The 13,263-nt window shown below is 36.1% G+C and overlaps 1 protein-coding gene across 1 annotated transcript in view; it reads right to left on the reverse strand.

Moving 5' to 3' along the window:
* Window positions 1–870: 870 nt before the first annotated feature.
* The window catches only part of Pip4p2 (phosphatidylinositol-4,5-bisphosphate 4-phosphatase 2), a 65,452-nt gene continuing 53,059 nt past the window's right edge, over window positions 871–13,263 (reverse strand). Inside the window, exons 6-7 of the mRNA XM_004656926.2 lie at window positions 4,075–4,165; window positions 871–2,407 (exon numbers count right to left, since the gene is read on the reverse strand). Coding sequence (XP_004656983.1) covers window positions 2,264–2,407; window positions 4,075–4,165 — 235 coding nt within the window. The 3' untranslated portion in view covers window positions 871–2,263. The remainder of the gene's footprint in view (window positions 2,408–4,074; window positions 4,166–13,263) is intronic.

Raw genomic sequence — 13,263 nt, forward strand, 5'->3', positions numbered from 1 at the left:
TGTTGGTTCAATCTTTCTTTGCTATATCGAATGCAATCTTTGGAAGAAGTGTGAATAGTTATTCTGGGCCATTAATGTTGGGTGCTTCCTGCCAGCAATGAGACGTTGATTACAACAGGCATAATACGAGATTTCAAATCAAAGTGGAAAAGAATGGGTTGAGAATTCATTATACAATGCTGCTGCAAATAACTCATTAAGAAACATCATTTTATATTGAACACAAGTGTACTACAAATGTACATAAAATATGAATTTTTGAAATATATCCATAGCTTTCCCTGCTGCCAACAAGTGATCCCATAACCCACCACCATGACAAAGAAGGCATTGTGCTGGAGGTACAATGCTTTATACGAGGTGTTGAAGACCACCCTAATGCACGATGGCCTAGGACAAGAACTTCGTGAAGCCACCAAAGTCTTAAACACATGCCATCCCATCTCTCTGTGTGTGTACATCATTGTGATAAGCTGATTTATATCAAGCTCGTGAAGCTCTTCATGCTGAGCACCATATCAACCTAGTTAAGGTTGATGACTACAGGAAGAAGGGGGAAAGAATGGGTAGGCATTTGAAAATTATGGAAAGGGAAACCTAGAAAAGTGTCAGTCACAGGTCTGTAGTCAGTCGTTAAGGATGGTGGCAAAAGCAGCTCAGGCCAAGGATGCCATCAGAGAATATGTCAAATGCAAGAAATGAACTCATAAAAATTTGTATTTTTTAGAAAAATATATAGCCATGGAACTAGCAGAAAAGTATAGACATTATATAAAATTACATATCTTATGTAATGCAAGCATTTTAAAACAAGATCTCAAAGAAAATTTTGGACATGACATCTTACTCTTTTAATGGAAAAGAACAAAGTAATTTTTGAATAATAACCTTTATTAGTGTACTTTCAAAGATACAGATTATCCTGAGCTACTGCATTCATACACTTATCATTTACTCTTTGAAGTTTACATGGATTTTGCTTAAACTCTCTGGTGAGCACATTTTTTACGTGAGTCAGGAACATAAGTAACTTGAGATAATTAGCCTTATTCCCAGAATTACCTATTGATTTATTCCAACCATCTCCTGATCTAATTCTGCAATGTAATAGAGTTTAGAACATTCATTCTCAAATGATTTCTTCTTCTAAAATGCAAAAAGGGCAGTGCAAAAGCTGAGTCCACAAATCCCAAGTGAATTCTCAAAAAAACTATGCTGTTCTTTGCCCTTAATCTATCTTCTTGAATCAACAGTAATTAACTGACCAGTTGAAGAATGGTGAGAATATCACTAATCTTAACATTTCAGCTATTGCAAAAAGTCATGGTTTCTGTCTACGTATATGTGGTACATCCAAATAAGAAAACTTTACCATGATCTAATGAAAAGGAGTGCAACCCAGTGCAAAGATATCTTTGATTAAATGATGAAGTATTACAAAACATGTGATCTGAAATAGACCCTCCAGTCTCTAAAGGAATACATTTAGCCAATTAGTATTAAAATTCCATAAAATCAGATTAGATTATGTAACTGGTAAATAAAAAGACAAGAACAAAAGGCAAGAAGTCCTGTGATCTCAGGGAACAGACATTTATCCAACATCTTCAACTGTGAACAAATATTTTCATTCTTATATTTTAAATTACTATCAAAATATTGTATCTTTCTACAAACAACAACAACAAAAAACAAGCATACAGTATCTATAAATGATTCTCTGACAAGAATGTCAAGATTTTGAAAGTATACTCAATTTCTTTTTTCCTGAATATGGTCACTGTAATCTTAGGTTAGAATTACTGTAAGCAGTTCAAGCAAAAATGCATATTGCTAGATTTTAAAGCAAGCAATGTTGATACTATTTAATTAAAATATAAGTATAAATGTAAAACTATTATAGAAACATTTATAAACAATTCTTGGGAATAGTCACAGATTAGCAAGTAGTGGAATAATTGAGCTGAACACAGTAACAGACTGGCATATGTAATGTTTGATGACAAATTCAAAAATATCTTTAATTGATTTAAAAGAAATAAAACACAACATTTATTATTCCAATTTTGAAAACCTAGCAGCAAAATGAGCTTGCATATAATGTAGTGCAGTGAGACTTTGTTCAGAAAAGACTCACAAAGTCTTAAAACTATGATACATAAGCAGAATGGAATCTATTAGGATATATGATTTCAAGATGTCCAGAATAGCTTATCAAGAACTGCTAGACACTTAACCCTGCATCAGTGCATCATTAGTAAACTTATGCAAAACTGTGTTCTGGGTAACTGACTCTGATGGCTCCCCAGTAACAGGCTCGGATAAGGCAGATCAAGCCTAAGAGGTAAGCAATGGCCCAGGAAACGTAGGTTGCATGAAATCTCCTTGCAAAGTCTTGGGTGCCAACCTAAAACAAAAAGCAATATAAAAATAAAACATTACAGCATGAACTGTCTGCTTGGGGATTTGTATAGGCACACATGTGTGTCTGTGTGTGTGTGTCTGTGGGTATGTGTGTGTGATTTGTCTGAAATACATCAAACTGATGTCAATAAGGTATGGGTAGCTCAGTCTCTTGAGTAAAAGTGACTGATGGTATTGCTGACTTATATTAACTACAGACTTTATGAGCTAAATAAGAAAGCACTCTGCCAGCCATGGTGGTATACTCCTTCAATCCCAGCAGTTAGAAAAAGAAGGGAGAGAGAGAAATAAAGAGAAGAAGATAGAAAGCAGAGAAGGAGTGGAAAAAAAAGGAGAGAGTAAAGAAGGGAAGGAAAGAGGAAAGGAGAAAGAAAAAAAAAGGATAAATAAAAGGAGAAAAAAAAAAGAGTCAGTTCGATGGCTCATGCCTTAAATCTCAGCATTCAGGAAGCCGAGGTAAGGAAAAAGAGAAAGTGAAGGGGAGGAAGGGGAAAGGGAGGAAGGGAAAGAGTAAAAAGAAGAATGGGGGAAAGAGGTAAAGGAAATTTAAAAATGAAAATTCATATTAAGTTACCTTTGCAAGGATTTAATCCACATGACCCCTTACCATCAAGTGTCCCAGTAATAATACAGGACTAAGTATGTTAACTCAGGAACACAGAAACAAAATAAGCTAACAACAGATAGTGATCCCCAAGTCAGCTGCTCACTGTCAATCTTTAATATGAAGCTGTCCTCCGACCAGCCATAAATCTGTTTGGCACGAATAAAGAGAATGATTTTTCAGAGCTCCATATCTGAACTAGTGTTATTTTGCATAGAGAATGCTCAGTGGCCATGCAAAATTGGTTCTGCACCACTAAACAAAAACTAGTATGGACTATGTATAAGTACAAGCATGTATGTGCCACAGCATGCATGTGAGATCAGAGGACAGCTTTGGGCGTCAGTCCCTGGCCTTCTACCTCATCTGAGATGAGGTCTCTTGTTCTTCATAGCGATGTTTGCTAACATACCTTACCTAAAAGCTTCCAAGGGATTCTCCTGTCTCTGCCTCCCATCTTGCCAAAGGTGGACAGGGATTACAGCCACTGTGCTACTGTGTCCAGCTTTATGAAGGGTTCTGAACCAGGTACTCATGCTAGCATGGCAAGCACTTTATTCACTGAGCCATCTCCCGAATGCTAAGGCTTCCATTAAATGAATGGTAAATTCATCAGGTATATCCTTTTACATGGGCAAACTCCATTAAATATATTCCATATGCAAAGACAGTGATTATTTTGTCCAATTAATATATGTTGTTAAACTCTTTTAAAAATTAACTAAGAGAAAGTATAAATCCAAGGACTGGAATTCTGATTGTCCATAGTTCTTCAAAGAATATTATGAGCCTGCCATGTTGGAAGACAGTCTTTTCAGGGATCAGGGGTGGTTGCCCCAGGTCACACCACTGATTAAAGCTAATAAAGTTGAAAGAGAAGAGACTTAGTAAAGCAGTATCCATAGTCTATGGCACAGCAGGTGCATACCTATCCTCCTTGTACTCTAAGGTCAGTTACTGCTACACAGTGAATTTGGGGCCATCCTAGGATACATGGGATGCTGTCACACACACACACACACACACACACACACAGCAATACTCACAGTTAACCCAACACCAATAAAAATGCATATCATTCCAATGGTGATGTATGCACAGCAGCGTCTTCGGGGAAGTGCACTACCTACAGAAGAGCTGGGAATTCATGAGAGCAAGAGAGAACATTATTAACATGAGGGATCTCTGTATCAGCTCCATATGTTCTTACCTATGACCCGAGTAAGCTTTTTTTACATGCTTTTATTTATTTCTTCAATATGGTAGGCAAAATGCATAAGATATCAGTTTTCAATGAGAAATAAAAATCACAATTGGTGAATTTGTAGCCTTAAATAAAGTTCAATATCTGTAAAGGCCCACTATAGTCCCTGATTGTCTTCAAACCTGAAAGTCTGTATCTAAAATGGAAAATAAATGAATGCTAGCTTACAAGTAGCATTTACCTTATATGCAATTATAACAGTTGATGTCTGTTGCAGAAATATGGATGATAAAACATGAATTTTAAAAGAAATGAAAAATTACCTATAACACCATTATCATAAAATAATCACTCAATATTTTCTCATGTCTTCTTTTGTGTGCTTACAATACAGCATGGGCATTTTTTCTGTGATAGTAAGTATTCTGAACCTGGAATTCTGATGAATAAATACAAGCCCCTCCCTACTAATATACACATAAAGTGTTTTATTATAAATAGTGCTCACTATGCACCATTGAAAAGCACTGTACCTATTTTCATCATTTTCTTCATGTTTTATAGTTAGAATTACAAAAATACAGGTGATATTTTAAGTGTTTAAAACATACACCAAAATCCTCTAAGAAATTGAGAAAAAAAAAGCATACACTGCTATTGCACTTCTCAAGACAAAAATGAGTGTTCTGATCTCAGTGTGTGAATTCTACTTCAAAAATCCATGTTATTTTTTTTCTAGCCCTCAAAACAGTGACTACCACTGAGAGGTCTTTCAGAATAGAAAGTTCCTCTAGTCACTCCACAACACAAGAGTTGTCCCACCGCAGTGATGAGACCATGACCAGGTGTGTACTGTTCAGATTACAAAACGTCTTCACACAAACCATATGCGATGCTGTATTATATAATACACAAGGCCATTTTGCATGTCAAGTGTGTAAATTAGTTCTATTCTGTGATTTGACCATGTTATTTAATCAATTTCTCTATAGGATACTTCTATTTTTATATGACAAAATATGCCAGTCCGTTTTCATAATTATCTTTAATTATATGACTGGAATGATTTCCCTATTGATATTCAGATTTCTTATTACATTTTGTTTTTTAATTATTATGAAATAATAAAAAAGATAAAGTCACATTATACATACCTTAAAAAAATAATTGATATGAACTCTAGCCATCAGGTTTGCACTGAAAGCGCTTTTAACCATTAAACCATCTTCCCCAGCCCATAGGCATCTCTTTAACTTTAATAAGTATGTCCACAGAAAAATTAATGAGCAGTATCATTGCTCCACTTATGTTCTTTTTAAAAAAAATTAATGCATTTATTGGCAAGAAGAGAGAGATAGAAAGAGAGAAAACAGGTGCTTCAAGGCCTCCAGCCACTGTATGAACTCCAGATGCATGCACCCCAGTGCATCTGGCTTTATATGGGTACTGGGGAATCAAATTCAGGTCATTAGGCTTTGTAGGCAAACACTAAAACTTCTAAGCCATCTCTCCAGCCCCTCCACCTAAGTTCTCAACAGCACATCAACATTTTGCATGGTTCTCATTTACCATGGGTGAGATAGTGCTTTTTTTTAAAATTTTTTTGAGTTAGGGTCTCACACTAGCCTTTGCTGATCTGGAACTCACTCTGTGGGTCCAGGCTGGCTTCAAACTCATGGAAATCTTCCCTCCTACCTCCATCTCCCAAGTGCTGGGATTAAAGGCACACACCACCATACCCAGCTTTATTTTGGTTTCTCTATCATCCTAGTTTCTAGAAAGTTTGAACATCTCTACAAATGCTATCCAACTAGTTAACAACCTTTCTGACTCAATGCATGTTGATCTTTGTCATGGGCTATCTTTTGCTTATGATTCCCATATCATACTTATAGGTGCTACTTCTAGCAGTTATATAGATTTTGCATATTATCTTATCAAGTTTGATTAAAAAGCATTTTAATAATACCCCTTTTTAAGGTAGGGTCTCACTCTAGTCTAAACTGGCTGAAAATTCATGGTGATTATTCTATGTCAGCCTCCTGAGTGCTAGAATTAAAGGCATGAGCCACTATGCCCACCTTTAATAACATTTTTTGATGGAGTTTGTATTAATAAATCAATATAAGATAATGCTATATAGTTAAAATTGTCAATCTTTTCCTTTAAGGGAACTAATCTTGGAAATTCTTACCCATTGTAAAAGTACATTTCTATCTTTTAAATGTATTAAAAATTACCTTTTTTCTTTATATCTTCTTCCACAAGAATACAGTCCCTACCCATTTTTGTTTTACATATTTTGAAGTTATAACATTTGGCATATAGTAGCACAAAATTTATGTTTCAGATAAAGTGATTACAATAGTATAGCCAGTTTTACACCAAACAGTATAAATTAGGACACATGCTAATAGAGCAATAGAGAAACTCAGGTCATAATAGACACATCCCAGCAACAGTAGCTTAAAAGGAAGCTTGTTTCTCTAGCACATAAAATTAAAATGTGAATGTTGTACAGAACAGGGTTGACAAACACTTCTGCTCTGTAAATAATCGGCATTGTCAGTCTGAGCATGGTAACAAGGGTCCTGCAGTTGCCTTTTTCAGTCAATTGGCAGAGGGAAAACCAAATCAAGCAATGCTGTATTTGAGGAGATATGTGGGAAGATATACACCCAACTTCTCTCCACATTCCATTAGCCCTAAACTAAATGCATGCATATCCCACCTGTGAGGAAATGGCCTCTCTAGGCAGGGCCAGTTTAACAGAGAGTATTATTACTACAAGGACAATAAGAACATCAGTTCCTGCTATTTAAACTGATAGGAATGCTGCTGTTTTTAAACTTTGCCTAGTGTAGAACTTGTATGAATTTTCCTTTGGCTAGTGTTTCATGATTTTATCTTTTTTTGTTATTTTGCTTTTATTACATGGTATCATATTGGATGATGCTTCTTCTTTAAATTTTATCTATTTTTAAATCTAGCCCAATCATTTCTGATGAATTTGACTGGCAAGGTGAGTTTGATATATAAGTTGATCACTTCCTCCATCTTAGCATGTATTTTGTAGTTTTGGTATTTTCTGTGAACGTCTATCCTGTTTTCCAGACTTCCTTGAGAATGACTACAATCTTTTATCTCATGGTCATAAGAGCGAGTATTTACTCTTTTGAAAGTTTTACAGCTGCTCCATTCATTACATGACATTTTCAATTTTAGTGTACATATCTTCTAAACACTAAAACCATCGAGAAAGTGACCTTTACACTAATACAAGGCTTTTAGAAAACTAAACCCCTAGCATTTCAACCCCTCTTACAGGTTGTCATCATTTGAATGTAAATTGTCCCCCACAGGCTCAGATGTTTAACAGCATGGTCTCGAGTTGGTGGCATGGTTTGTAGACTCTTTAGAGGGTAGAGAGATGCTACTCATCCCCTGTTTCCTGACTCTGGCTGCAATGTGATTAGCTGGCTTCCTGCTCTTGATGTCATCTGTACTTTCCCCACCATGATGGAATGTGCCCTTGCCAAACTGTGAAGACAGAATGAAACTTCTCCTTTCTTACCTCGTTCCTCTCAGGATATGGTCACAACAATGAGTACAGTAACTAATTCATATGTTATTATTCTCCAACATGTCAGGAGTGAGTGTTGAACACTTACTTATCCAAGTTTTCAATATTATATTTAATGCTGTTGTTTTTCCTATTTTATATATTCAGAGTTATCACTAAATATAAGTTTCTGGTTTACTTTTGTCTTTGGACTGCAGAAAGAAATTTCTTTTGAAAATTTTTCCCTATTTTCCTTGGTTCATCTTTTAGTGGTTTTTATAGTTAAGAGTATAAATCAAGATGGCAAGCTTTTAAAGAGTTGTTTGTTTTAACTAATCAGTTGATTTTGCATTAAAATGTTTTTATTTTACTTTCATTATTCTGTGGTGGTTCAGAAATATCTATTATACTTGCTTGAAAGTGTTTTGTAGTTTGGATTTGTTTGTTTGTCTTTTTTGTGAGACAACATCTCAGTGAGTAGCCCAGCCTGTAGCAGAACCCTTTACAAAGTTGTTGAAATATCTTTAAACTTGATTTTTCTATTAAGATGTTTGCCAACCTAAGTTATCATTTTCATGTCTTCCTTTTTGGGTGGGTTATTTTTCCCTGATTTTTTCTTGGAGAATACTACTTCAGGGACTGTGTTGGATAGAGGCAGTACTTCAGCAATTCCATTTTCTACAAAGCCAAGGATGTCTTTCCTTCTTTTTAAATTTTCCTAAAGATTTATTTTTATTTATTATAGACAAAGAGAAAGGGAGAGAGAGAGACAGAGAGAGTGGGTTCATCAGGGCCTCTTAGCTACTGCAAACAAACTCCAGATGCGGGCACCACCTTGTGCATCTGGCTTACATGGAAAAATCGAACCTGGGTCCTTAGGCTTTGTAGGCATGTGCCTTAAGTGCTAGGACATCTCTCCAGCCCAGTCTTTTTTTACCTGAACACTAAAGTATCAAGACAGCCCCAGTTATTGCTATGTCTTCATTTTGGGTCCCTGGGTACTTTTTAAATTTTCCTATCTATGGAGATATGCATTTCAGAGGTTTTGCCCTTGCTGTAGTTAGTTGTTTGTCCATATTACTAGATGGGAAATGCAAAGGCATATGAAACTCAGTTTCAAAGAAAAAAGGTCATTCAGTGTTCCCAAATAGCTACTTATTCACTTTTTTTTTTTTTTTTTTTGGTTGGTTGTTTGTTTTTCAAGGTAGCCTTTCACTCTAGCTCAGGCTCTCCTGGAATTCACTATGTAGTCTCAGGGTGGCCTCAAACTCACAGCGATCCTCCTACCTCTGCCTCCCAAGTCCTGGGATTAAAATCCATCATGCCCGACCTTATTCACTTTTAATGTTACTAACACTCCCATTCACAACACCACCTTTTGTAAAACTAGAATTATGGTGGACACTTGAAAAGTACTTGGGTGGCTAGAACTACCACATGTGTCAGGGAAAAATGCTCAGAGAGTAAAACCAGTTGTCATGCAAGTATGATAACCTGAGTATGGATCTCCAGAACACAGGTTAAGCTGGACACAGTAATGCAAGTATTTGTTATCACAGCATACCTAAAGCAAAGATAGAGGTGAAACAGGAGACTCCATGTTCAGGGGCCATAGAGTAGTGCCCAAGAAGAGAGCCTGACTCAAAATCTCCAACAAGGTAAAAGATGAGACTAAGTCCTGAAGTTGTCCTTTGATCCATGTATGTACCATGGCCAGTGCTCACCCACACACATACACATATATACATCATGCACATATATACATAGGTAAAATATATATGTGGATATGTATATGTGTGTGTGTGTGTGTGTTCCTAGCAATGTTCTTTATATTTTCATCATGAGGTAAGAGGAAAGGTGAATATTATGGTATGAATATGTTTATTCCTCTGAAGTTTATGTTGAAGGTTTTAGAAGGGTAAAAATTCAATCATAATGGTGAATAGAAGTATAATCTTTGGAAGGTGATCAGAATTAAAGTGACCTTGATTTAACTTCACAATTTTTCTGTTCATTTTTTATTTATTTATTTGAGAGCAACATACAGAGCCAGAAAGTCAGATACAGAAAGAGAGAGAGAGAGAGAATGAGTGCACCAGGGCCTCCCACCAATGGAAATGAACTCCAAATGTGTGCGCCCCCTGTGCATCTGGCTAATGTGGGTCCTGGGGAATCGAGCCTCGAACTGGGACCCTTAGGCTTCAGAGGCAAACACTTAACTGCTAAGCTATCTCTCCAGCCCTAGCTTCATAATTTTTTAAAAGAGGAATAAAGACCAGAGAGATAGACACTGTCCCTTGCATTGAGAAACTCTGTGCCATCTCCAAATACTGCCAATAAGAAGAACAGACTTTTCATTTTCTTTATAAAGCATGGTTTGTAAAGTCTTAGATGTATGAGAACAGTTATGGAAAATTAACTAATATAGTATATGTTATACTATAGTGACAGGCTGAGATGTGAACCGAAGGAAGGGTAAGTTACTTTAGCTCCTAGTAATAGCATGTCTCAAGTATGAGAAAAAAGGAACAAATAAAATGTCTGCCAAAAGGTTCCATAGGCAAACAGTAGAAGTAAAGAATATTTCAGTTAATTTGTGAAGATAAATATTTTCTACTGATGAACAAATGAGTTATCACTGGCCCTACTCAGCTGGTAATAAGGGAACGACTCAGGAAAATGAATAGTATGTTTATGGAAGCAAAAGAACTTTTATTGAGGCTCAAACTTGGAGAGTATGTATAGGCACAGAGGAAACAAAGATATGACTAGAAAAGTTCAGTAAAGACCTAAACCTGGATAATTACATATGCCTTACTAAGAAATTAGTAATCAAAACTAAGTTGTGTATTCAATAAGATATGTACATGACATATAGGTAACCTATGTTATATTAGAGAAGACTAAACCTATATTATATTAAAGAAGACTAAAATAGAAAACAATATTAGGTTATGGCATAAACATTTTAGTATGTTATACTGTCAAATTGTTCTCCAGAAAGACTTGTTATCCAGAGTGTATAATCTGCAAATGTCTTTGCCATATGGTTACTTTGCTAAATACATGTAGAACCACTATCCATACATTTTGTTCAATCCAATTTATAAAACTGACTTTTAAATATGAAAAAAAAATTCTAAAAAATCAGTAATTTGATTTTAGATTTTAGATAATGGGCCTATAGTAAACCATGTGGTGCATTTCTGCCAAAAAGCAAACAAAATTTTTTAATTTTTTTAGTTTTTATTTTTATTTATTTGAGAGAGAGAGAGAGAAAGAAAGGCAAAGAGAGGGAGAGGGAGAAAGAGAATGAGCGTGCCAGGGCCTCCAGCTACTACAAACAAACTCCAGATGCAAGTGCCCCCTTGTGCATCTGCCTTACATGGGTCCTGGGGAATCGAACCTGGGTCCTTAGGCTTCATAGGCATGCACCTTAACCGCTAAGCGATCTCCCTAGGCCCCAATCAAATACTTTTTAACATTTTAGTTTATTTTTATGTTTTTGTGTGTATGCACATGAGGGGAGGTATGGAAGCCAGACAGCTATGACAGGTGTCTTTCTCAACTGCTCTCTACTTTACTTGATGAGATAGGATGTCTCACTGAACCTGGAGCTTGCCAACAATTTGGCTAGACAAGCTAGTTAGCAACACCCAGGCATATTCCTGTCTCTACCTTTCCAGCATTAGAAATAGAAGTTGCTGTTTATCCAGCTTTTATGTGAGTACTGGAGGGTCTGAATTCAGGTCCACATGCCTACACAGCAAGCACTTTCCTAAGCCATCTTGCTAGTACCAAAATATTTTCCTCAAAACAACTTATATACCATTAAATAGTAAACCTAGGAAAACAGTACAAATGATCCATCCTTGGATGATGTAGCATGCAAACTGCAGAACTGTATGCCACAGCCAGAAATTTGTGATCTGTGGAAATATCTGAGTTTAAAATCACAAATGGACTTGCACACCATTTTTCTGGGAAATGGACTGAGAACTGCAAGCCTGGAAATGTATGTGAAAACCACTATAATGGTTTTAGTGAGAGATGCTAAATGCATGAAGCAACGTTGGAATAATGAGAATGAGAGAGAAAATAGAACATCAATACACAGACTCGATAAAATATTACCATCTCAATATGGAGACTGAAGACAAGATATATACAGTTTTCAGACTGGGTCACTGAGATAGTATCCATTCATTCATTCATATAATTCTGTGCTCTGTAACCAACACATCTGCACTGTGACTGCCTTCTGCCTTTGCATAGGCAGCTACTTCTCAGTGGGACCTCCTGCTTTCTTTGTTACAAACATCCTCTTGTCTTTCATAACTTAGGTCAGATTTTATTCATTCCTCAAATCCTTCTGTCATGGTGCTGTTATCTCCAATCTTGAAAGGAGAATGTGCTGGCCACAAAAGCACGGAAAACTTCACCGCAATTATCTGTTCTCTCACCCAATCTACCTTACTTCTAAAACAAGGTCTGTCATAGCAAGGTGTTATCTTCTATTTCAGACACCCAATACCTAGGACAGCACTATCTATTGAATGAATAAATAAGTATAAAAGATAGGACTAAAATAACAAATTGAAGGGATAGCATTTAAGAGTAAGAATTCGTCTGATATAATTTTAAATAGTAGAAGGTGATTCATAAAAGAGTATATCAATGTTAAAGAACACTAGCATTCAATGAGAATTAACGTGAACAATCAATGTCTCTATTAGTCTTGGGTCCATTGTAACCTGTGTGTGGAACTATAAAGTCCAAGTTGTATTTCAGAACACTAGAAATGAATATCCAATTGGGTGGTGGTCATATGCTGCCAATTAAAATTTAAAAAAAAATCATGTTCACTCGCTATAGGCCCATCTGCATGGATAAGGAATGAGGACCAGAGAAAAAATTTCTTTACCCATGGAATTCAGGAGGAAAATTTCCCACATAATTGTGAGAAAAATGCGTGACACACGAGTTTCATAGTAATGAGTTAGTCAAATATTACTAAAAAGGAATTTAGTATATTTATGTGTAAAGAAGTAAAAGCTTGTTTCAGAATCTTACTACAACATACTCATCATTTTGCTATAAAGAAAAACATGCAAACAGGAATCTAGGAACCAGCTAGGAGTGTTCATGTGACAACAACGTTTGCCCTCAAAGAAGTAACAAATGCTCCGTAATTTCTCCTTCCCATGGTTGGCATGTGATTCCAACTCTACAAGCCTCCCTCTTAGAAATGACGTCTAAGCTCCTTTATTCCACATGAGTCTCTAGGCATGTTCTTCTCTGAGTTACACAAGTTCTTCTCTGTATTAATACAGTCTGGGGATCTGAGAGTCAATACAATTTTATCATCAGCAAAAATGCTACCATTGTTCTAAAACAGTTAGCCAAACAAGCTTCTTACACAAATTTTGTTTTTGCATTTTTCAAGGTAGGGTCTTGCTCTAGTCCAGG

The sequence above is a fragment of the Jaculus jaculus genome, chromosome 2 (assembly GCF_020740685.1).
Source record: "Jaculus jaculus isolate mJacJac1 chromosome 2, mJacJac1.mat.Y.cur, whole genome shotgun sequence".
Lineage (NCBI taxonomy): Eukaryota > Metazoa > Chordata > Mammalia > Rodentia > Dipodidae > Jaculus > Jaculus jaculus.